Source organism: Taeniopygia guttata, chromosome 11 (genome assembly GCF_048771995.1).
Source record: "Taeniopygia guttata chromosome 11, bTaeGut7.mat, whole genome shotgun sequence".
NCBI classification, from domain to species: domain Eukaryota; kingdom Metazoa; phylum Chordata; class Aves; order Passeriformes; family Estrildidae; genus Taeniopygia; species Taeniopygia guttata.
This window is the reverse complement of record NC_133036.1, coordinates 13,881,317-13,905,753: the sequence shown is the minus strand read 5'-3', so window position 1 is coordinate 13,905,753 and position 24,437 is coordinate 13,881,317. Positions and strand designations below refer to the sequence as shown.

Here is a 24,437-nt window from a genome sequence, read left to right as displayed (position 1 = left end):
ACATTAGCTTTGGGTTCAACAGTGGGCTCTGAAGAGACATGAAACAACAGGTGTTAATAGCAACTTTATTGTTTCACCGGTGCAAAATCATGATACGGAATAAACTTGTGTAATGCATTTTCCCCTAAATTTACAGTAATGAAGGTTATACATATCTATATAGATTGAAATTTCTCTATTTTTTATACTATTTGGAACAAAATTATCTTGATAAATATGCCCTGTGCACAGTACTGGCCCTCACTGAATGTCACAGAGCCTTAATATGCAAAATATAACTTCTGTTTTTGAACATGGTACTTTAAAACTCTCCAAACATGCATTAATATATTCTAGTTTTAGGGAAAAATATTACACTTAGTCTTAACTCGCATTAAAAGAAAAGCACAAGCAGAATTTGACATACAATAATCCCAAAAATCTGATGCTCTGTAAGGATCAGACACAGTTTCAGCTGACAGTCACTGCCAGTTTAGAGCTCTAGTGCTACAGAAGCAACAGTGAACAGACAGAAGAGAAATCAGAACTGAAGAGCCCTACCATGTCACATGGATTTCAAAAAAAGTTTCAGCCATGCTAATTGATGAAACCTGTAGTTGCTGGTCCAACCTTCCAAATTTGTTAGAGTACTCAACACAAGTGTTTGAAGTGCCAGACTGAACACATGAATGTTAACTTGACATTTCTGAAAGGCACAACCTAGGAACCTATCTTAAAAAAAAATATGGTATGTAAATGAAAACGGGTACAGTGAGTGTCTTTCTAAAGAACAAGACCTTCATAGATTGGCCCCTCAGATTCTGGTGATTCCCTCCTCAGACGCAAGTGCTCCAGTGTGTTGTGAAAGTGTTTGTTAATTTGTTCTGTTTCTTCAGTAGACTCAAGGTTTGGGAGATCTTCTCTGATCTTCTGTATAAGCTGATTCAAAACCTGAATTGTCACCTACAGAACATAAAACAGAAGTCATCAACACCACCCGTGTACAAGTGCACAGACATTAGATTTGACAGACTTGTCTTTAAGCTATTTGTATTTGGACAATCCTTCAAAATGCTGAAAAGACTGTATGCAGACAAACTGTTGGGGATTGCCTTCTCTGTTTCTGCACAGGACCCTTCCAATTTCACAGTTCTGTGGAAACACTCCCATCCCACCAAAGGTTAAAAACTTGTCATTAGCCCACAGCTTCATAACTATTCCAACTTTCCAGTGTATTCAATACAAATTTAAAAATCTTCAAACAAATGGCACACACCATCAGATTGTATGTGCATGTGAGATAATTGTTTCTTACAGAAGTCAGTCAGGATGGCAATATCAGATTTAAAGTTATTCTTAGATAACAAGTCATGGCTGCCTATAGGCTGAAGTTCAGCACTACACAAAACGTGCTGCGGGGCCACCAGAGTACCCAGAGAATATTTTTACATCTGCCAAGTGCTTTGAAATTCAAAGCTTTATTTTCATCTCCATCAGATATAGCATCACCTATACTAGAGCACGCCTATACTGAGAAGCCAGTTCAGTTATTGGAAAGTCAGCAAATCCCTCAGATTTCTTTAGGAATTCTCTCAGAACTGCAGGGTATTCTTTAATGTCATTGATTGAGAGCAGACATCAGAGAAGACCCTGATGTCTACTGGACCAAGCAGGTTTTTCAAACTGCATAACTCTTCTTTATCTGCTAATAGAAAATGGATCAGGTGACTAACTCAGATTATACACACACAGTTTAAGTTGAGTACATATGGTGTCATATCTATTTTGTGAAACTAAAGCTTACACCAACCTGGCAGAGTCAGCAGTGACCATGAACACCTGTAAAGAATTTTCTTTCCCTTATGTACACATTGAGTTAGGTACCTCTAAAGCTAGAATCTTACTACTTTCTCATCTCAGTTCCAGTAAATTTTAATCTAAAATATTTTAGGTATATGAGTCTCACAATATTTAAATTCATAACTGAACAGCAAACATTTCCCCCCAATGTGAGAAGAACAAATACTTTTACTAGCACATCAAGAACTGACTCCCCTCTTATCACAAGAACTTGTGCCTCTCATGAGACTACAGGGCAAGCTGAAGAGAATTTGTGCTGTAAGTTTGAATGAAGAGCTTAAAGAAACATGATTTAAAACAGATGCTACAGAGAATGGATTACCACTCACCGCCTCATTTTCCTTTTCATAAAAATAGATATATCTATTCAGAATTTCTATGAAAAGCTGGACTTGCAGAGAAGGGTCCATGCACTGATTTGCTATCTTCAGAGCCTTCTTTAGGCATTCCATCACCCTTTTTCCTCCATGAAGCTAGAAGGAAAAACACCAAAGTTACAACAAATAAAAGAACCTTAGGGGGCTCCAGTATCTCTTCCCTTGGCACACAAAACATTTCCTGGGGATCTGCCACAGAAACACAAAACTACACAGACTGCAAAGAGCAAGATGTCACTGAAAGCTCACCCCGCCTGACTGCCACCAACATTAGATTTTTAGATTTTGTTAAATCACACAGTAGCATGAACACTTGTTGAAAACCTACAATTATGAGATCAATTAACTCAATTTTGTAGCATGTACCATAATGCATATTTTGAAAAATATGTTTCAAACCCTGCTCTTTAAAATGACAACAGCTTATGTGACAAGACCTGAAGAACATAGAGGTTTCTTTTATCTTTACTTCAACAACTTGTATCTGTAATTTGGAAGTTTAGTAGTTCACATGCAAACTGATGCATAATAAATACAAGCAAAGTGCAGCCCAGTCAACTAGCCTTTAACTAGCTAACACTCAAAAGCTTGCCTGGTACTTCCACCCTTAATTAGAGTTTTCTCCATGTTTTTATTTATCCAGGTTATACTCCAGTGAGTTTTAGAAGTTTCATGTATTAGAATAAATTTTAATCAAACCTACTTCACCAATGTATCTATTTTAGAAGTGTCTACAGAAGGAAGGCAGAACTATTACTGAGGCAGGATGTGTCTGTCCCACTGCTGTCACTTTGTTCTTACCTCTTCTCCATTCTTGTCAGTGTTTCGGCCAGACCAGAACAGATGGGCACAAGTGCTCACAGCTCGGCACTGGTCTGGCTTCTTCAGGAGCTTGGAGGCTGCCAGTGCACACTGAGTCCTCAAAGGCTCATGGTTCTCCTCACTGAAGCACTTCATCCTCTCAAATGTCCCAATTATCAAGGTGATTGCAGCCAGCTGTGCTTTTGAGTCACTGATTTCATCTTCATATAGAGAGAAGGCCTAGATAAGGGAGAAAGCAAGACTCAATCAGAACACATCAGAAAAAAAAAAACACTTGCTACTCACACAACAAGAAACTGTCCAGTTTTGCATTTGTTAAAAGCTTCAGGCAGGAAAAAAAATCTTTCATGAGGGGTGTAAAATCAAATAAATCCACAGACCAGAAAAGGTCTTACAAGAAATAGTATTCAAGTGGTCATAGCAAACAAGTGTGATCCCACATATAATCTGAAGACTTTTTCCTCATTTCAAGCACCTATTCGAACACAGAACTTCAACAGAAATAGTCCTTGAAGAAGATTTGGTTCTTTGAAACACACAAAATAGCAGAGCAGAAGTTGATGGCAGGTCAGTGATGACGGAGTAGGTAAGAAAAGCACTTGCACTGGTGCTACGTGGATGAAGAGTCTTCAGAGGATAGACAAATCCTGAACTGTATCTCCAAGGGAAAGTACATAATTGCCATGCTGCTCTCATAGTCAGAACTGTGCTACAACAGTAACTGATACAACACAGTGAGCAAACCCAGCTTATCAGTAACTCTGTTTAAAAACATGCATTTAGTAGCAGTATTAGAGGAAAGATTAGGACAAAGCTACACCATGGATAACATGGAACACATTGGTTCTTTATGTGATGGGTAGGAAGGGAAGGTTTTTGCAACAAATAAGGCTTAAGACTAAGTCATAAGTTCAAACAGATTTTCAGAGTAGTTTATAATAGGTTCCAATACAAGGATTTTAATTGGCAAAACCCAGCATAGCAGTTGTGAACACTGCAGATTTTAGAAAACTTCCAAAGAGTGCTTGTGGTCAGGGCAATACCAGCTGGATATCAGGAGCTGGAGACAGAAGCAGTGAAGGAGCATTTTATGCTGAGAAACTACACTCCTCCAGTGAGTCAACTACACGAGCAGGAGGCAGCATTGCAACATACCACTGTTGTCAGACTGAGTATTCAAATCAGTAGCAATGGAGCTTAATTCCACAGCAGCCTGGGAAGCAAGAATGAAATGAGGAGTTTCTACCTAATAGCATTGGCTGTCCATCATTTCAGGTGTTTTAATCACACCGGATGGTTCTGCGTCCAGCAAACCTACCCAAATCAAATTAAAGGCAGCACAGGACACCAGCTCTAAGAGTTGGACACTCACCTGGGACATGAACTCATAGGCCACAGTTTCGTGATTCTCAAAGCCAATCTCTCCTGCAGCCAGTGCTCCCTGCAGGAAGAGTCGGAGAGGCAGCTCTGCCAGCTCCGCTTTGATCAGAGCACTGATGGTTTGATGAGCAAATGAGAAGATCTTCTGGCACTTCTTTTCCCATTTGTCATCCTAAACAAGGAAAGCAAGTAAAGGCTTGAACAAGAGCCTTTTCCTGAACAGGGAAAAGAGACTCTCAATTGTACAAGAATTTCACACCCACTTTTCCTACCAGCTCGTAAGAGCCTTCTTCAGGAGCCTACACTGAACTGCAGATAGGACAGCTATGCTTAGCACATAACTCAGCAAAAGCCTAGCTAGCCAAGGGGAAAAAAATTCTGTTCAGTCCAGAGCAATCAGAAGTGGAAGAAAATTTTGAAGCGTATTTTAACAAATATTTAACCTTATTTCCCCATAATATAACAGCCACAATAAAGGTAAATATTTAAGGTAACTATCTCAATCAGAAAATATTTAAGAGCCAAAATGGATCAGTCATTATTTTAATGTACACTTTTATTATTACTGTACAAGTTAAAGCAAGTGCTTTTTTTTTTGTTTTAGAAACATTACAATAACGTAGCTACAATTTAGAAATTGATGAATTTCAATATTCAGATTAAAAACAGTTTCATGCCATCAGTTCTGGTCTCTAGTAAAGTTACATAATCAGTCACCTTAATGAATAAACAAAACTAGCCAATTTCTACTTCTTCACTTCTCAAGTACTAAAGTAATTTCCTATGACTTGATAAAAATCTTCAGTAAATTATAAAGCATTCAAACCTTGAGAAAAAAACCCAAACAAAACTAGCCTTCTGTATCAAGTCTGAGCATATTTATGCAGCCAGACAAAATACATTTTCAAGCAAATAAAGCCAAGCAAGCATACAAGAACAAGCTAGAGGTGAACTTACCACTTTGGAGTTCTCTTTGTAGCGAAAAGCGAGCTGGTAGGCAGCAAAAACCAAGGGCGGCAGCGTGAAACGAATGCGTTGGTTCCCCCCTGCCCCAAAGTGCTTCCGGGCAGTGTTGAGGATCTAAAACAGAAGCACTGTGAGCTCAGAGAATCCTTCACACAAACATGCACTCAAGGGAAGCACAGTGCCCCACCCTAAACGTATTTTTAGATTAGATGTGGATTTCATGTAAATAACCTGAATATACAGAAGTCTGTAATCACCCATTACACATTGGTTAGCCACTCTGGCTAATACACTTGGACTAGGCTGTTTGAATTTGCACTTCATATCTCTTCCATACAGAATGCATAATTTAAAGTGAGATACTGTGAAAATCCTATAACCCTGGATTTTTCCTGCTGCTGTTGTATTGTAGAAAAATTTGATGCAAGCATTTGTGATGCTGAGGAAGCTGTTAAGCATTTTAGTAAAAGGTGTTAAGTAGCTCATAGAATTGTACCTAAAAGATAATGTGACAAGTCCTTTGATGGCATTTAAAGGGGGTCAGCATGATTAAAGCAAAGCACTGCTAGATGAGAAAGACAGACTGACACTCAGAATCTTTGCAGAAACAGCTTCAACATCTCTAGCTATGTAAATTCTTTTGGGGTAGAAATATTCATTTCCTTGGTGCCAGCAATCCTTTGAGGGAAGCTTTGTTCTCTATAAGGAAAAAAAAACAACTTTCTGCTTTACTCCATCTGCTTTACTCCAGTAATAAAGTCCTGAAACACAACTGACTGCAGTTCCTGTAAAGTTATTCTTCTCTCCATTACAGAAGTTTCATTACACTTCAAGCAAGTATTTTATACCAGACCTTAAAGCCAAGCTAAATCAATGCTAGTTGTGCTATGTATAGCTTGTACTTTATTCTGTTGCTCTATTCTCACTGTTTATACAGTGTGACATTTATTTCAGGCACAAACTGTAACTTTACAGTAGTCCCTAAGCAGGCCTGACTCTGACATGAGCTAACTGCCATCTGTAGCAGATCCAACTTCATCACAGCTTCTGCCAGCTTCTCCAGTGGATCCGGCACAGGCAGAATATCCCTGGCCCTCTACTCCAACACACACTTCTCAAGATAGTTTATTTGAAGTGACCTCCCTAAAGCCAGGTACAGCAGATTAACAACAGAACTACATTAACCTGCCATAAATCAACTCAAACCATTACAGGTACCATGATGCACAAATTTCAAGGACATGTCAAATCTACTGCTACAGATGAACCAAGCAGTGAGGAAAAGCATTTGGAACCAAGCTGCAGGATACTACATGCTGTATGAAGACCCCATCCTTACAGAAATTAAAATTCCTAAGGTCAAAAACACTAAGCTGTATTTTCTGAGGTTTTTTGCATTTCTCTTGGTATCAAAATACACAAATAGCACAGCACTCCAAACAGCACTTGCTCTGTGTTCTCAATAGACGGTTATAAGAAGTTGTCAGAACATTAGGAGTTTCACAAACTAATACAGACAGTTGCAACCTCATGGGATGAAAATTTTCCATCAACAAATGCTTAAGTAGTCATCTGCTTTTTCTGAATAAACAGCATATTATCCTACCACTAAAGGTGTCATACATAAAGTTCTCTGCTGAGTTTGTAGAGCCAGAGCAGTGATGCCCCAGCTCCCAGCTTCACTCAAGTCTTGTATAGTCAGTAATGCAAGAACTGTGACAGTTCAGAGAGCACAGACATTGAGAAGCACCAGCCACCAACCAGGTACTGTTGGTCGGGGTCATCAGAACGCAGCAGATGAATAAATCTTCCCACAAGACTCTGCTCATCCGCAAAGTCCTCAGGGTCAGGATCTTCAGCAGGCTGATCTGGTTGATCCTGGATCAGCGTGGACACCAAATTCATGATAGCATCAACCTGGTAAAGGCAATAGAAGCTCTGTTTAAACTACAGCAGTCCATAAGCATAAATTGCCAGAAATTGGAAACATCTTTACAGCCACTCATAATGGTGATACTTCTGACATAGGTGCCTTACACCCTGAAGAAGGGTCCCTCTCAGCACAAGTGGGACAGGGCAGCACAGCAGTGCAGAGGAAATTCAGATTCCAAATGCTATGCAGCCTTCTTTAGATAGCAGACACAGTTTTAAAGGGATTCAGGGTCTTTTTTCACACCTAACAGATTACTGTCTAGGCTGAGGTGTGGTAAATCAGAAGTAGCCTCTAGGATGAGGTTAGGTAAGATGTTCAAAGACATTTAAGAACAAAGGAGGAAGAATTACCAAGTGGTACAAGGCCTGTGCCAGGGGAAGCAGGGGCATGCAGGCTTGGAAACAAAGCATAGCCTGCATGAAGTCACTAAGTGTGTTTTCAGGTCTTTGAACAATCATTTAAATACCTAGATTTTCAAATAAACTTATATCATACCTGTTCTTGGGACACAATTTCTGTGTTATAATCCAACACGTTGCTAAGCACGTAACAACTCATGCTCTTCCTGGACTCGTAATCAAAGTATTCAAAGAGTGGGTGAAAATGTTTTAGTTTCAGAACTGTCAGGATATTGTTGTAAGTATCAACTGGGATTTTCAAAAGTCTAGTCAGCTCCTTTGAAACAGCACTGCTTGTTGCAATACTAGAAGAAAATATATACAAAAATTACAATTAATCAGTGGCTCACACATGTAGAGAGGTTTAAAATCTGGTTTGGATGAATTCTGAGGTACACAACAACCAGCAAGCAACTTGGTGCTAGGGAGAAAGGAAATGAGTACCAAAATAAGTCAGATGTTGCTCTTTGGGACATACAGTAACAAATGCATGTTTTAAGTTGCTGCCAGCAGAAGCAGAGTGTGGCTGCAAACACAGCAATAGCAGAACTCCAGAGTGCTGTAAGGGGTGCCTACAAAAGGCACACATGTGGTGTGGATGAACAGCACAACTTATGCACAGGGGAGCAAGTCCTGGTTAGTCAGGAGTTTATCAGGGCTCCTGCAGCTCAGTCCAAAAGCAGTGACCTTACACACCCAGAGCATGGCTCTGCTATCTCACCAAATGTGATGAAACACAGAAGGCCTGATTTTAGGGTATTAATTGCCATACCAAAGGAAATGCAAGAGACACTTACTGTTCCAGATTAAGTTTGTTGAATATTTCCACAGTAGTCTCTAACACCTTGTCAACATAGTCCACACGGTCTGGGTAGCATTTCATAGCCAGGTTAATGAGAGAAACTTGCAAAGATACCACATCCTCTGAGGGCATATCCTGCCGAGACTGAAATTTAAGACAGCACAAAGTTGATACTAAAGCACAGAACTTTGCAAAAAACCAATCCCAAAACTGCATCCAGGGATATCCAACATACCTGTATAACTGTTGCAACCTGCTGTGAAAAGATATCAAACAGTTTGATGTCTGCTGGGATACCAGGTCCATCTTCACGATGTGCAAATAAAGCTAACCTGGAGACAGAGCAAGGAAAGCAGCTTGGTCAGGATAGCTTTTCCACTCCTCAGATACAGAGCAGAAAGAGGGACTGACAGAAAAAGCATGTCCTTTAGGTATATTTGGAAGCTCTATTACAAGCAAAAAATAAATTAATGGAAGTCAGAAGCCTTATGAACAACTGAGCCTGGTAACTATCAGTCCTGGAAAAAAGTGCTGACAGAAAAGGCAAGGTGAAGAAGGAACAGGAAGGACATTTCCTAATTGATGTTCTTCAGCTAGAAGCAAGTGCTCTGTTTTTCCAAGCAGATAAAGAGGTATAGAGTAGGCTGATGGAAGAGTAAATATCCTGCATTTATTCATTCAGTGACATTACTGAAATTAGACTCCCAATAGCATCCTCCACAAAACAGCCTCCAGAAAAAAAAAACCACACACAGAAGTAATATGCTGACTTAACTATTCTTTGTCACTAAAGACCAACCAACATATTTTTAACTTACACTATTTGCAGAGAACAAAAGACAAAGTGAACTTAAGAAGAATGGAGAAGTGAAGAATATTGGGGTTTGGGGGGGTGGGAACAAGAAATTGCCATCCAGCAAGCATTCAGGAGATGGTGAGAGCTATTTTTATCTGTAAGAGGAGAAAGTCATGCCAAGCACCATTTCTGCAAAAATGAGATACAGGATAGAAAGCACCACTATTCACCTTACCAGAGCTGAAGCTTAAGAAGCTCAGTACTGCTATCTTGACTTTCTAATTATTGAGATTATTATACTCTGAATTAGAAAAAGAACTACAAAAATATTTAGGAAAAGGCATTGCATTAAATTTTTAAGAATTCTTTCTATAGGGTTTCTCAATTTTGATTCTGAACCTGAAATAAAGAGACACATAAGAAAAGGCCAGGAGGCAAAAAAAAACTTCACTGCCAGGAAAAACAAGACATTGAACTATTCTTATATTCGATTAGGGTGATAAGAAGCAGACTTTCTAAAACCAGAAACACTGCCTTTTCTTAGAGGCACAAGGCAGCTTTCCTTGGCAACAGCACAGTGTAAAGCCAGCAATGCTACAATGTATGAACAAGCTGCAGGCAGATGGCAGCATAATTAAAAGTCATGAATGGTTTAGTAAGGCAACAAAGATCCCAAAGCAGCAAGACTATCTGATGAGATTCCTTTAGCAGGAAAGCCCCACAGGAATAAGGATAAAATTTTCACAAGCTTCTTCAGCAGTCATTGATGCTCAGATTCAATTAACCAATGTCAGCTGAAACAAAGATGAGAAATGCCAAGAGGCACAACCTAAGCAGGGAAGCTTCATATCTCAACTACAACACTGAAGCTCCTGGCCATTGCAGCTACCAACTCCAACCCAAACACAAGAGCAACATCCTCCCTGCATGCATGGATTCCAAGAACAGATCACTCATATGCTCCAACACTGGCAGCAGCATTACAGTCAAAATCCCAAGCTGCCATACTATGAAGATAACAATCATGCTGCCACCTTTCTGGCCTTGTCCCACATCCCAAAGAGAGAGCTCTGGAAGCCTTCAGCAGCCCAACAAACCTGAGCAGGGTAAGGCTGGGAGGACAGAGGGTCACTGCTGGTTAGTCACTTACTGGTGTTTGTAACAGTAACAACACAAAAACCTTACTGTGGAGGCGATACAGAGTTTAACAGGACACCAAAGGCTACACAAGGAAAGCCTTCTCACAAGAATGGCACTGCCACACTCCAGTGTAAGAGCCTAACAAAATATCCTGTGACCTCTCTTAAAAGTAATCAAGATAGTCTCAGAAATCAGTTACAGGCAACATCTTTTGGGATTTGGGGGTTTTGTGGTATTGGGGGTTTACATTTTTGGAGGTTTTTTTTAAGCTAACAAAATTATGAAAAATCTGAGCCACAGCATCTAAGTGTGGGAAACTAAAAAACTCCTGTGAATATCTCTGTATGAAGGCAGCAAAGACAGCACAGTATCTCTTGCCAAATGCACAAACACTGAAAGATTCCAAAAAAACCAAAGTCTTGAACATATAAATATGACATAATTTGGAGAAGACAAACTACAGACTTGGTAAATAAAAAATTCAAGATCCTAAGTTGTACCAGTCATACCCAATACACACAAGTCCTCTCCAGGCACTAAGAGAGGATACAGCAATCCTACCCAATGCTGAATGCCAGGAGGACCTAAGATGCCTGTGCTAACTGAAGACCAGATGTATGAAGGTACATGTCTGGATGCAAATGCAAAGGACAAGATTTTTCTACAGCCTGAGACAAACCATGCAAGTGCACTTCCTTTCTGCAGTAAGAAAGTGCAGGTGCTCACTGCAAATCTGTGTTTCCTTTCAGGGTACAAATTAAAACTACAGTTTGACCTTAAAGGTCTTTTCCAACACAAAGGATTCTACGATTTCTCCCCCAAATCTGAACTCAGTGCAAGCAGTTTTAAGCAGTACCTTCACATGACAAACATGTTTTTGAGAGAACAGTCAAGATGCTAGTGGCAAGGTAAGAATTAAGAAGGTAGTTCCATTTTCTACTGGTTCTGCTCTGAAGAAGCATTGTTATGTTCTCTGATCTCTGACCCTGCAAGGTGAAGTATTCCTGACAGACAATTTAGCCATTAGGATCTTCAAGATTTAAAGAGGCACCTATGAGTGATGTGGTTGTCAACGCAGGGCACTGCTGTCACTTCAGCTCTGAAGCATGAAACTGCTCAATACTAAATGGGCTGTTTCCTGGCTTAATCTGTTTACAAGTTTTAATCAGTCCATAAAGCAGGTTTCATTGGAAGCTGTAAAAGCAGAGTCCAGAGAGTAGAAGCTACAGAAATAATACTTCTTCACAGCTTTAATTACAGCTGATAGAAAGACATGGAAACAGTGAAGTGATATCAAAAATTAAACATATTCAAATGATAGAAGAATTATCATCCGCTTGTGCACAACACAAACTTAATTTTGAGTCAAGTTCCACCCCCTTGGTCACTCACCTGTCAATTAAAGCAATAATTATATTTTTCACATTCACATTTTGGTGCAGCTCAGCACAGGCTCTGAGAAATGGGTTCAGGGTTTGGAGGTGAAATTCATCTGGGAAAACCTGAAGTTTTAGATCGATAGTCATCAAGTTATAAACTGAATTTGCCCATTGTTACATAGAAGAAAAATGCAACAGAATAATTCTAAAGCAGATAGCCACACAGTAAATACACTCTGGCCTATGAAACTGACCATGACTGGGTAAATGCATGAAGCAAGAGATATAAAACAAATGGGTAATTCAAGGGCTCACCTCTCTATTACAACTCATAACACAGGCACTACTGCTAAGATGCTTACAAGCTACTGAAACAGAAGGGGCACAAAATGGGCCCATCCCCACTCTGCTCATCTGGTAAAAAATAAAGGGCAAGCCACTGTGTACAAGTCCCAGTGATTCAGTTTTCCAGTCCATAAGGAAGATGTGAAAACTACCTGAACCTGACTACGTGTACAGAAGTGTCCTTGTGCCCCATCACTGCAATTGAACTTAAGCAGCTCACCTGTATGATGCACTCCATGAGGTACTCCTGAGCTAAAGCATCTCTACAGTTCACAACTTGCTCCAGTATTCCAGGCAGAACAATCTGGAATAGGGGAGAAAAGGTCTTGCAGTGATTTTATAATTACCTTCTAAGTTTACATTCATACATACATTTAATCCAAGCAGAATAGAATTTCTAACAGTTCTCAGGTGATTCTCAACATAAAGACTTTCTGATAAGAAGTCCCATTTTTCTGCAGTTTCATCCTTCAGAGGAAAAAACAAAACGAAAAAAAAAACCTACTGATCTCAGAAGTCTATCCCTCTCATACATTATGCAAGCTTTGATTTCATAAGTCAGTGCTACTGACTTTGCTGGCATACACCCAGGGTCTCAGCAGCACCACTCCAAGCTGTTTTCAGCAGCTGTATGGTAGAACTTACAAGGGACAGACTTTTAAATAATACATTTCCTTCACTGTCATTTCACACAGTAACAGCTTTCTTGAATGCTTTGGTAAGCCCAGCCTCACAACTTGTGAAGTCTATCCCAGAACACTGGATGTGTACACATCCCTTAGACCAACCCACTATTCTGCAAGGAAAATGGGAATCAAGAAGGAAAGGTTTAGAATTTCTTGTCACTGTCACAGACAGAATGTTACAAGAGAATGTGAGAAACATGTCCTTGGCCTGAGAACACATTGTATACCAGTATTCACAACTTTTCCTCAGGTGAAGAGTTTGAGCAGCACTGGGGTTACTGAACTTTTAGCAAAGCTGTAACACTTCCAGCTGCTCATCTGGAAGTCCAGACTAGTTTAGTTTGGAAAGAGCTGGCAGAAGTCAGAAAGGATGGACAGCTATCTCACCTGCTTGTATCTCTCCACATTAACCCCTTCCAGCTGACTGAGGCGAACCAGGTTTGTTCCAACGAGGATCCTCAGCTCCTGCCTCTCTCGCTCCCTCTTCTCTCTGTCCCGACTGTGGCCCTGGTGCTGCATTCGCACCCAGAGCTTGTTCATCTCAGCAAAGTTCAGCAGCACAAAATCCATTGAGTCACTGATGTCTCCAGTAGTTTCTTCACTGCAATTGATAAGGTTAAGAACAGAAAAGCTTGTCAGAGGCATTCATCCTTCCAGCCACTGGTGAACACACAAGTTTTAATAAGGTTAGAGGGTGCCATTTCTGGGTTCATCCTCACTTGTGAGGAACTTTAATGCTAGAAGGGAATTCTTAATGGATAAAACACCTATCAAGTCTGTGGAATTCTAGTATATCTACTTCTCTCAAATCTGAAGTAAGTCACACATAAAATTTAAATAGGCTCTATTAACAATAATATTATCAAGTTATAGTCCCTCCTTCTTACTCTGCTTGCTCGCCTTCATCTGGTAAGATATTCCTGGTACACTGCAGGAGATAGTTTCTAAGGAAGAGGCCTCTAAGAGGATGCTGCACTCCACGGCACATCTCCACCAGGTCTTTCAAAATATCTTTCCTGGACTGTGGAAATGACTTGACATAGACAACACCTACTGTTATCAGCAGATACCTGCAAAAGGCACAGAATCAAACAATAAATCAAAAAGTAACACCATCACACTGAAAGGCAATAGTTCCTTTTGGCCATTATGGCAGGATTTCCAAAGCACAAAAAAAGCAATAAAATTATCACCTGGGTCCCATAATTTAGGATATTTTGTCAGCTTTCAACGCATATTCTCATCTGCTATAGAACACAGCAAGTCTGAACAGCCACTAGACCTCATTACAATGCTTGATATACTGAATGTGTAAATGTTCACAAAGTTCTGAATGCTCTCAGACCAGTTCGTTTATACTTCCACCATCCCACTAAACTGAACACAGTTCTGACACACATAGGTTAGCAACCTATGATGGGGAAGTAGTTTAACCTCTCTCACACTGTAGTCTAGCAAGATAGGAACTACTGGCTTTGTACTCATTCCCTCAGCACCTCTGCTAAGGTAACAAGCAGCAGGAATATGTGAGATGCAGAAGATTGCTGCTTCAGTATATTTGGACTCCCCTTCAGCTTAGAAGAAAAAAACTACAATGCTCAGAACCTACAGGTATTCAGTTTAGAGGCCTCACCCCTCCCTGCCTGCTCCTCTGCCCCATGCACAGGACCTCCATGAAAGCACCACAAGTCTCATCACAGAGAGCCAGAAGCTACAAGCAGGCAGGAAGACAACTCTGATGGTTACACACAGAGGTGAGGACACTGTGGTAGCCATCAGCCAAGCTCCAGAAATTGCATGAAGACACAGCCTGATGTGCCCAGAGCATCTTCCTGGCATGAACATAACGTCAGGAATGAAAAACTCGAGTACCAAGCAAAACCTAAATCCCAAAACTGATTATGTCAAAGATGTACTGCAGCTCAACAGTCACATATTTAAATATAAGCCGCACAAGCCTTCAAGTATAATTTCTGGCAAGCTACCACTTTGCAAAAAAAAAAAAAATCATAAACACAAAGACTCTACTACAGACTTTCAGCTTCCTTCTCGCCCTTCTTATTCTCTAAAAAGGCAGAAGGTTATGAAGCAACTACTGTGTGGGAGAAGGTAAGATCTAGATCCTCAGGTAAGTGAAATGGTTAATAAATGCATAGTCCATCCCCCTGATCAGAATGTAGTACTTGGTTATCTTCCACTGACCAGCTCTTTACCCAAAAGCCAACTTCATGCCAAGATTGAAGTGCTTTCATCTTGGTCATGTGCAAAATTAACAAACTGACAGGAAGAACTGACATTCTGCATCTGCACTCATGGCCCAATCTCAGAAGTTTCACAGTAATCCATTCCAGATAGGCAGAAATCCTATTGACCACTGTAAACTGATTGAGAAGCCAATCACAGCCTGCACCCAGAGCTGGTCAACTATTCACCAGTTTAAAAAAGAAAAAGCAAACAAAGCCATACACCAACATCCACACACTTACAGTCTTGGAATGATATTTCCAGCATACTGTACTAGCTCATAAAGGTCTGCCACTTTCCTGCCTTTGGCAAATTCATCTGTCAGGTAGACTTCCAAATAGTGTAGTTCATCGGAAATTGCCATGTCTTTTCCTCATAGTTAAGGATTGTAAGTGAGAATGTCTACAACATATTTTCATAGTAACTTGCTCATTCACACCTAGGAAGACAAATGCTGAACCAAATACAAATATGCCTAAGCAGGCAGTACTTCTGAACAGGAATCATGATTGGGATAAACGTGCAAAATTAACCTCAAACCTTTGATCAATTTTTAGCATATTAGAAAAAGGAATAAAATAATCATTTTACAGAGCTGATATTGTTTTTAGAAACTGATATAGTTTCCTGAAACTTCCCAGAGGAAGATATGAAAGACCTGTTTTACACCAGGGAGAAAAACTAAACAGTGAGTAAAGTGTATATTATCCTACAATATATACACATAATTGAACACTGAGGAGAAAAGTGCTAATATGTATCTAATACAAGATACATTGTACCAAAAAAGCAGATGAATATCCGATTCCAAATATATTTCAACTATTAGTTTCCTCTTGAAAGGATACAGAGCTCATAATAGCTCTTTGGAGATAACATAGAAGTCCGCAGCTCCCCAAGCATGTTAGAAGCATGTTTCAGAGCATCCATGAGCTTGTTCTTGTCCTTCAGAGGAGGAAAGAGAAAAGTCTGTTAGAAATGACACTAGGCAACTGCAGGATTTTTTATCTATGAAAAAAAATCTCAAGTGGTTTAATATCAAGCTTATACTACACCACCCATGCTAACTAAGTGAGCATTTTACCTGAGGTGATAAGAATATACATCTGAAGACAGAGCTACAGTAATAAATTGCAATGCTAATGGTAGAAAAATCTAAAATCTATGCAGCAATCTCCACCCAACACTCAGATTCTATCCAGCAAGCAAAACAGAACGTGTTTCCCTCCTCCAAATCGGGTCTGTTGTTTTGCTCAGATCTCACAGATCTCCTAGAAACCTCTAGGAGACAGACAATACACACAGCCATCATCACCTTCCCCTCCTTCTCACCCATAAAGAACACCTCACTGAAAGCCACCCCTTGCTAGTCTGCATCTAACTTACACTTCTGGTGCATCACCTGGCATCAAAGGATACAACCACAAACCTCTAATCTCTTGAGCAACCCATCATAAGCAGTAGCAGTACATTTTGAGGGAGAACAAAAAGAATTGCTAGTGTGATCCACTCAGTGTATTTATACTGCCACTTAATCACAGAGAGCAGTGAAAAGCACAGCTGCAGCTACTTAAAGATTTCCAAAGCATTCCACTGAGCACAAAACTGGAAGAGGTGTTACACTTCTTGCTACTGTTATTTGGCTTCAAACAAAGTTAGCTTGGCTAGCCACATGAAAACATATGGGAATATTTAAGTTTTCATTGCAACTTTAAGCAGTTTCTCCAAATAAAAGCTGAGGCTTCTCAAACCCGAGAATGCTACGTGTGATTACATAATCTGCCTGAATTGGCTACAATTCCCAGACAAAAATCTCAGCACAACACTAGCCCGTGGTGCTTTCCAGTCACAGAAGAATTCACACGTCTGTCTACAGTTAATCAGTACAAAATTGATCCTATGCAGCAGGTAATTCATCAGCAGCTTCTCAGTCTGTCACACCAAGAAAAGGCTACATGAAAAAGAACAGCAGAATGGTGGACATAAACAATGATCTCATAATAAAGTTCATCTTAGGTTTATTTAAATGCAAGCATATAAATTATAAAGGCACATTTTTAACTTATCTTGTCAAATACTGGAGCAAAATCAGGAAGACACATTCAAAGAAATACCTATGGCTCACTCTCAATGAGCAGTTGCCTCATTTATTGGCAAAGTCTCTGGCACAAAGATACATAAAGGGTTAATTTTCCTCATAGCACTAGAGATTAGTATTGATTTACTGTTTTATTCCTAGCAGACAAGAAGCTTCATTGCCTTTTAAAGTCACATTCTTACCAAGCATCTCTTCATCTGGAACGACTGCACCTTCACAGCCTGAATGGCTTCATCCAGGAGTTTTTCCTGTTCATCCTGAGGAGATTGCTGTGTTGTTGGCTGGAGGAAAAAAGAAACAAAACAAAACAGAATTCAATGAAGCTGCTTATAACTTGACTAAAACTGGAGTCCCACACTTCAGAACGCACTGCAAGTGACGCTGCAGTGTGACCACTCAGTGGTTGTCAGAAATAGTTGTGTGACATGTAATGGAGAAAGCTCAAGTGCCCTGCAAAAACCTGAAGGGAGGTTACAGGCAGCCTGCAAGCACCACAGCAAAGCCACAGGGGCAGAGCAGGGCCAACTTTTCCTTTCCAACATTTAGAGGTCAAGAAGCCAGTGCAAGTATCTGGAAAGAAAAGCTCCAAGAGAATGCAGAGACACAACTGTGCTGAGAGGAAGCACTGTTGTTACTTCTGCCCACAGAGCTTCAAAGCAGTGCCCAGACCACACACTGCAACTGCACAGATGCTTTCTGTGCTCACAAGTCACAAGTTCTCAACTGCTATCTGAGCCATACCATTCCATTCAGGACAAGTTTCTGATAAGCAAAGGATAAAGTACAGTTAGTGCATTCCAGAAGGTAGAAGCTACTCGCAGATTGGATCAGAAAGCTGAAGAGAAACAACAATTCTTCATGTGTCCTTGTCCCAGTCACATTGTCAGAGTGACACTCTTGTTTCCCCTCAGAGAGACACATTCTATACCTTCAACTGAAACTTTCACTATCTTTTGACTTTCCAAGGTTCATAATGCGTTTTCCTAAAATATTAAATAAATCCATTGCTTACATCCTTATATTTCCCCTCAATCCACTTATAACTGGCCTTCTCCTACTGCAGCTTCTACCCTCCCTCTACCAGAATAATGAGATCAATTTCTACAAGCATCTTTAAGATATTTGCTAAGATGTCCAAACTTAGACCAGAACCCCTACTGCTGTCCCCACCTGCACCCAGCCTTCCTCCTAAGGCTTTACAAGGAAACAGTGCCATCCACCTCTTGTTCAGGACCAGCCTTCATCTCATTAGAGCATCTCCACTTCTCTCAGTCTTGCAGCTTGTTTTCAGATGGCCTCTCTGAAATACTGCTGGGACAAAAGCACTGATGTGGTATTTTCAGCTACATCTTCTCTAGTCATGACAAATACCAAGCACAGTCATTTGCACAGCAGGTTCTCTGAGCCTTCACCTTCAGTAAATTCTCAGCTATTTATATTTGTTCCCTTCATCCACTGTGCTCAGAAGGTCCCTGGTCTCCTTTTAACTGCATTTCAGAAACAAGCTGAATTCATGGCCATGAATTACATCACCCTAATGTTTTTAAAAACTCTGTCTTCAGTACTAACTCCCACATGCCCCATGTGAGGAGTCCCCAGAAGTATCTGTTGAAGACAGATTAAAATTGAGGCCTTCATTAAAGCAGGGAAGTTTTAGTTTAACATCAATTTAATGGTGATAGACATTTCACACCTCTGTTATTTCCCATATTTAATTGGCTTCTTGTTCTGCAGTTGAAATCTCCCCACTATCCTTTTCCACATACAGAAAACAGAGAGTGCTCTGCAATAGTGTTCCTGCCTCGATCATGCCCTAACAAAATTCTGCTCTTGAAGCTCCTCAATCACCCAGCTGGACAAAACCAAGGCTGATCTGATCCAACACTGGTGACACAGCTGCTTCAAGGAGGTTATATGAGAAAAAGGTTCCTGCCAACCAACACTTCTGTGAGTCTGTGTGCTCAGTAATATTCCAACTATGCACAATAACTAATTAAGAAGTGTATTTAGTCAGCAGAAAAATCCATCTCTGCTAATTAGTGACTCCACCTCTTACAAAGCTCTCTCTATATATAATTAATCAATGTGCAGGTCTTCTAAAAATGATTTAAGCATATGGAAAAAGCAGCAACCATGGTTAGATGAACCTATTTCCCAGGCAATTCAATAGCTACAAACCCTTAGACAACCTCAAACTGTGAAACAAGTATGTTCTGCCAGCAGAAGTTTGCTGTAATTGCTAAGCTTTAATTATTCAATGGCAGATCAGACTTTTAAAGAACATAAAATGACAGTGCAGGGACTAGTGTGCAGTAATCAATATCAGAACATCACATAACAGACTTGATGAATTATGTCTATGCCAGAACATTGGTTACACTCTACAGTCCCCTGAATCCATAGCAGTGCTTTAGAGAAAATAAATCACTACTGAGCTGAATGCCATATGCTCTGACCACATCAAATCTCTATTAAAGCACAGCTAGGAACAATACAGCAATGCCAACACTGACCACAACTTCTTAAGCCCCCTTGCACTGATGGGCATTAAGTTTACACAGCCACCAGCCCTGCTTTTCCATCCCCAGCTGTTCACAGGGCCAGTCAGTGCTGGGAGAGCAGTTTAGGCTGTAAACCATCAAAAAAGCTGTAAAATAAGCCCAGCTGATTAATAGATTACCATGCACCCAGTTCAGCCTAGAGCCACATAAAACACTAAAAGCAGGGCTGTGAAAAGAAGGTTTTTTAACAGCAACACCAAGCCAAAGCATTACTGAAACACACACGTATTTGCTACAACCCCAAGAAGTATAGGGCTGAGTCTATGTGCACTGGCTTCCTTACTTTGGGTGTGCAAACACACTGGTTGTAGAATCATGGCTACAAATTCTGAACTATCCTTCTCATGATACCAGCTATGAGCCCAGCAGATACACGTGTATCTTAGAGACCTTTAGCCACTGTAGTTTAGCAGCAGTTGGGGAAAAGTTGGAAGTTCCATTCATTTATAGTGTCAGCTTCACACCAAACTGTCTGCTTTAACAGAAGACAAAGAATACTTCCACTTCTGCTCTAAATTTGAACAGCCAGGTCCCACACTGTATTCAACACTGGGACTAAGTACTGAATTCATCAATAGAAGCATTTTCATATTCACACAAGATATTAATTTATTTCTTCAGTATCTCTCCAAGATAAGGAGAATTAAGAAAGAGGAAAGTTTGTATGTGTGCTGACTTGAAGACTGAGAAGGTGATCAGACTAAATTACTACAAGGGCACTATACTTCATGTCTGAAGAAAAGACAACTGTAGCATCTTCCAGTGGCACAGGCAGCACAATAACCTCCACTGCTGTCAAAAGCCTACCACGGAGCAGCTGTGTCACTTGAGGGGTCGCTTGTAGCAGCTTCATTTCTGCAGGAATACAAAACATCTTAACAGCAGCACCAGTGAACAAGTTCCAACTCTTAACTTTTCCAAGTCTGAATATGTATCAGCTTACCCTTTTCTTCCAACTTCAGAAGGCAAGCTACTTTCAACCCCAGAACTGCAGGGGCTCCCAAACATAACCTGGTTATTACCAAGTGATACACAAGATCACATCAAGACACACATATCCTACTAACAAATGCCTGAAATTTGAGGATGTGGTGGTAAAAGGCAAATGAAGGAAAGAGAACATATAGCAAAAGCTTACTAGTGACACCCAGCAGGACACACACAGAATCAGAACACAGTTCTGTCAGATTCCATGTCGAGTAAAGCTGTTTATGTTCTGTATCTTACACTTAAACTACCAACCTAGTAACATAAGATGGTTTTTTCAAGTGTCATTTTATCAAAAAAGCAACTGTGGAGTCCTAGGTCCATCTACAAAAACAATCTTGAACATCAGCTTTTGAAGAGGAAGACACTTTGACCCCAGGCAAAAGCAGCAGTACAGAATATCATGCCTTGTCAACTACATGTATAATAAGGTACAAACCCCTGCCTGAGCACAGGAGAAGCAATTTATAGCTTCAATTATGCAGCTATTTACACTTTAGAAATGTCTGAGCTATACCCACACTAGATACACTGCCAACGTTGTAGAAAAAAAGGACAGTTGATGTGAAGAGTTTTGCTTTACTCATTTTTTCCTCTGAGGCAACAAGGAAGCAAAGAGCAGTGGAGAAAGGACAGAGGACTGCCTCCCCCAGGTGTACCAGTACCTTCTGCACAGGAGACAAAAGCTTTTTGCTAGCTTTGAACACAGGGCTAACAGGGTAACATAAGTTACCACATGCAAGTTATGGAAGCCAAAACTCACAGTACATGAATTTGGTGGGGGGAGGGGGTGAGGAAAGCTAGCTTTTGGTGTGGGTTTTTTTGGTGTACTTTTCGTTCCTTTCAGGTTTTGTTTTCTTGGCTTTTTTTTTTTTTTTAAATAAAGGCTAGCAACCTAAACTGTAAGTTGCCTTGGAAAACCATTTTTTAAAACCCAAAACAGCTTGAAACTGGCTGACCAGAATAGTTATACAAGTTATCCTGCAGATAACTCTTAGGGAAGTGCATTACTGCAGCAGCAAACATTATTCTGGATCATGACTATCTTCATAACAACGATTCCTCCTGAACATACAAACCAAATATTGCACCTATTGCGTAAGATTTACTCATTTTTTAACATCAGCTCCATGAGATTCATTTTTAGTTCCATATTTGACACTGAGTTGCACTCCAGCGAGGGCCCAAAATAATAACCAATGTGCTGACTTATTTCACTTAAAAACCTGCTACCTTGGAGTACTCAAGAATGACACAGTAGTGAAAGAGAGCAGAGTTCCAGGGAGCTTGTCAAGTCTAAAAGCTCATGTTCTGACACACAGGTGCCTCAAGCTGCATGCAGAGCATAAATAATGAGTAAAAGGTTGTGCTTCCATTCCATTCTGAGGTGCATTTTCATCTAATCTCCACAAGTCCTTTTCTTGAGTTAACTGATGTGCTTACAGCCTGTTCCACACGGCACTTCCTCCTGTTTGCTCACTGCCTCTACTGAGCACCACAAGTGGCATTTACCCAAGGAGGCTTTCCTGCCTCCTCCCGTTGTTACTGACACCACTGCCAACACATCACTGCTGAGACACCTCACCTGAGGCTGCCCCAGAGACAGGAGGCTGAGCTACAGCAGCAGCTCAAGGCACTGCCAGCCTACAGCTGAAGCCTGGGTGCACACAGTGCCCTGCTGGTTAACCTATTGAGGGAACTACCCAAAAAAAAACCCCAAAAAAACCCAAAGCATAAGCATTTTATACCATACAGGAAGCATTTCTCTGCAACACTGTAGGCTCCAGAACTTCTATCTCAGGAGCTCTGAGATAAATCAGGGAGATTAAAGCATTTTTCATGTGTTGAAACTGGTGCTTACTGCTACAGGAAGCCACAAGACACTATTAAGTATTAAAGAGAAGGACTTTTTATTCAGGGTATGATCAAAAGCAGCCAGAGCCCTCTTAAAAAAAGTCATGTTAAAGGTACTTAAGCATTCAGCTTCAAGGTTTCAACCAAGCTCAGCCACAGGAAATCACAGGGGAGCCTAATTTGGTAGAGGGAATTATCCCATGTTTAACACCTGTGATTATCCCATGTTCAACATCTGTAACTTTATTTTTTCTGAATCACCTGTCAACAGCTATTCTTAGAAAGAAGCCATGAGACCAGACAAGTGTCCGGCCAGTTCCCTTGGAAATGACAGGCAAAGAAACGTAGTTTCATTGCTGAATAATTGACTCTCACAAAATATTGTGTGGGGGACAGAGACTGGTGGCTATACAGATTAATCATTTCTCATTCACCCAATTCAGTATTTCACATTCCCCTGTCAAGTAACAGTACAGGTTTTGCCCAGCCTCAAAGATACAGAGATCAACATACATATAACTTTTTTTTTTTTTTTAAAGTCTGTTCCAAGAGCCTAAGAACTGAGCAATCCCTGTTTATAGAGCATTCAGTTATTTCTTTCCCCGTTATCTATATACTGTTAGTACTGTTCACATGCCACACTTAGGTTAGTTACACATTGTGGTGGTTACAGCAAGTACTGCTTAAAATTTTATTGAATATTGCACATCACTGAAAGCACATTAAAGGTATTTGGGTTTTAGTAGGAAACTTGCCCGTCCCCTTATTTTCATTGAAGATTGAAAAGTATTTCTCAGCATACATTATTTCCATGAGAAAATTTCAGGTTTCACAGAATGAATGAGTTGGAAAGATCAACCACCACCTTGTCAGCCAGACCATGGCACTGAGTGCCATGTCCAATGTCCAGTCTTTCCTCAAACACCGCCAGGGACCACGACCCCCGTTCCTCCGGGGGGAGTCCATTCCAATGTCTAGTCACCCGCTTTGTGAACAAATTCCTCCAAATGTCCAGCCTGAACCTCCCCCCGGTGCATTTTAAGACTCTGCCCTCCTGTCCTACGGCTAACTGCCTGGGAGAAGAGGCTGCCCCTCGCCTCCCCGATAACAAACACCAACATCTCCAACATCTGCGGCAAAGAGCGCTGAGGAGCTGCGCCCACCAATGCACAACCACCTCTTCTGCCGGGAAAGAAAGGAACTTTACTGGGGAAGCCTCCGGCAGCAGTCTGGGAGGGTCAGAAGGGACTGGAGCGCAGGCTGCAAGCGGACAGCCCCGGCACACGTACACAGAACCGGCAATGCCACAAGCCCGGGTATAACACGGAACCGACCGCCGGGACGGCCGCGATTCCCCGGTAAAACACCGCTTCCCCCGCGGCCCGAGAAGCGAGCGGGCAGCGCGGTGGGGACCCGGCCCAGGCCGCGGGCAGCGCTGCCGCCGGCACAGCGGGCCCGGCCCGCGCCGCAGCCCCGCCCGGCCCGGGCCGCGCGGCCTCCGCGCCCGCTGCAGCCCCTCGCCCAGCCGGGCCCGGCGTGGCCGCTCGGAGCGCTGCCCCGGGCCGGGCCCGTCCCCCGGCCCGCCCGGCCCGCCCGCGGCGGGGACTCCGCGCTGCCCGCGCCCGCTGCCCTCACCATGGTCGCGCCGCCGCCGCCCCCGCCGGTGCCGCCCCGTCATGTGACTGCGCCGCGCGCGCCGCCCCGCCCCGCCCTGCCGCCGCTCGTCGCCCATTGGCCCGCGCCGAGGAAGCGCCGCGCTGCGCGCCCATTGGCGGAGCGGGCGGTGATTGGCGGCGCGGGCGGCCAATGGGCGGCGGGCGCGGCAGGCGC

The 24,437-nt window shown here is 41.6% G+C and overlaps 1 protein-coding gene across 1 annotated transcript; it reads right to left on the bottom strand.

The window, feature by feature from the left end:
* Nucleotides 1-51: 51 nt before the first annotated feature.
* On the bottom strand, nt 52-24,327 carry VPS35 (VPS35 retromer complex component). Its single transcript, XM_030282645.4, has 17 exons — nt 24,243-24,327; nt 17,388-17,486; nt 15,956-16,052; nt 15,350-15,473; nt 13,751-13,933; nt 13,251-13,464; nt 12,398-12,481; nt 11,846-11,955; nt 8,753-8,849; nt 8,513-8,661; nt 7,813-8,020; nt 7,146-7,301; nt 5,376-5,498; nt 4,411-4,590; nt 3,018-3,257; nt 2,169-2,312; nt 52-942 (listed from the first exon to the last, which is right to left on the bottom strand). Exons 1-17 carry the CDS (start codon nt 24,243-24,245, stop codon nt 763-765), a joined length of 2,391 nt encoding a protein of 796 aa, XP_030138505.1. The 5' UTR covers nt 24,246-24,327; the 3' UTR covers nt 52-762.
* Between the last annotated feature and the right edge of the window lie 110 nt (nt 24,328-24,437).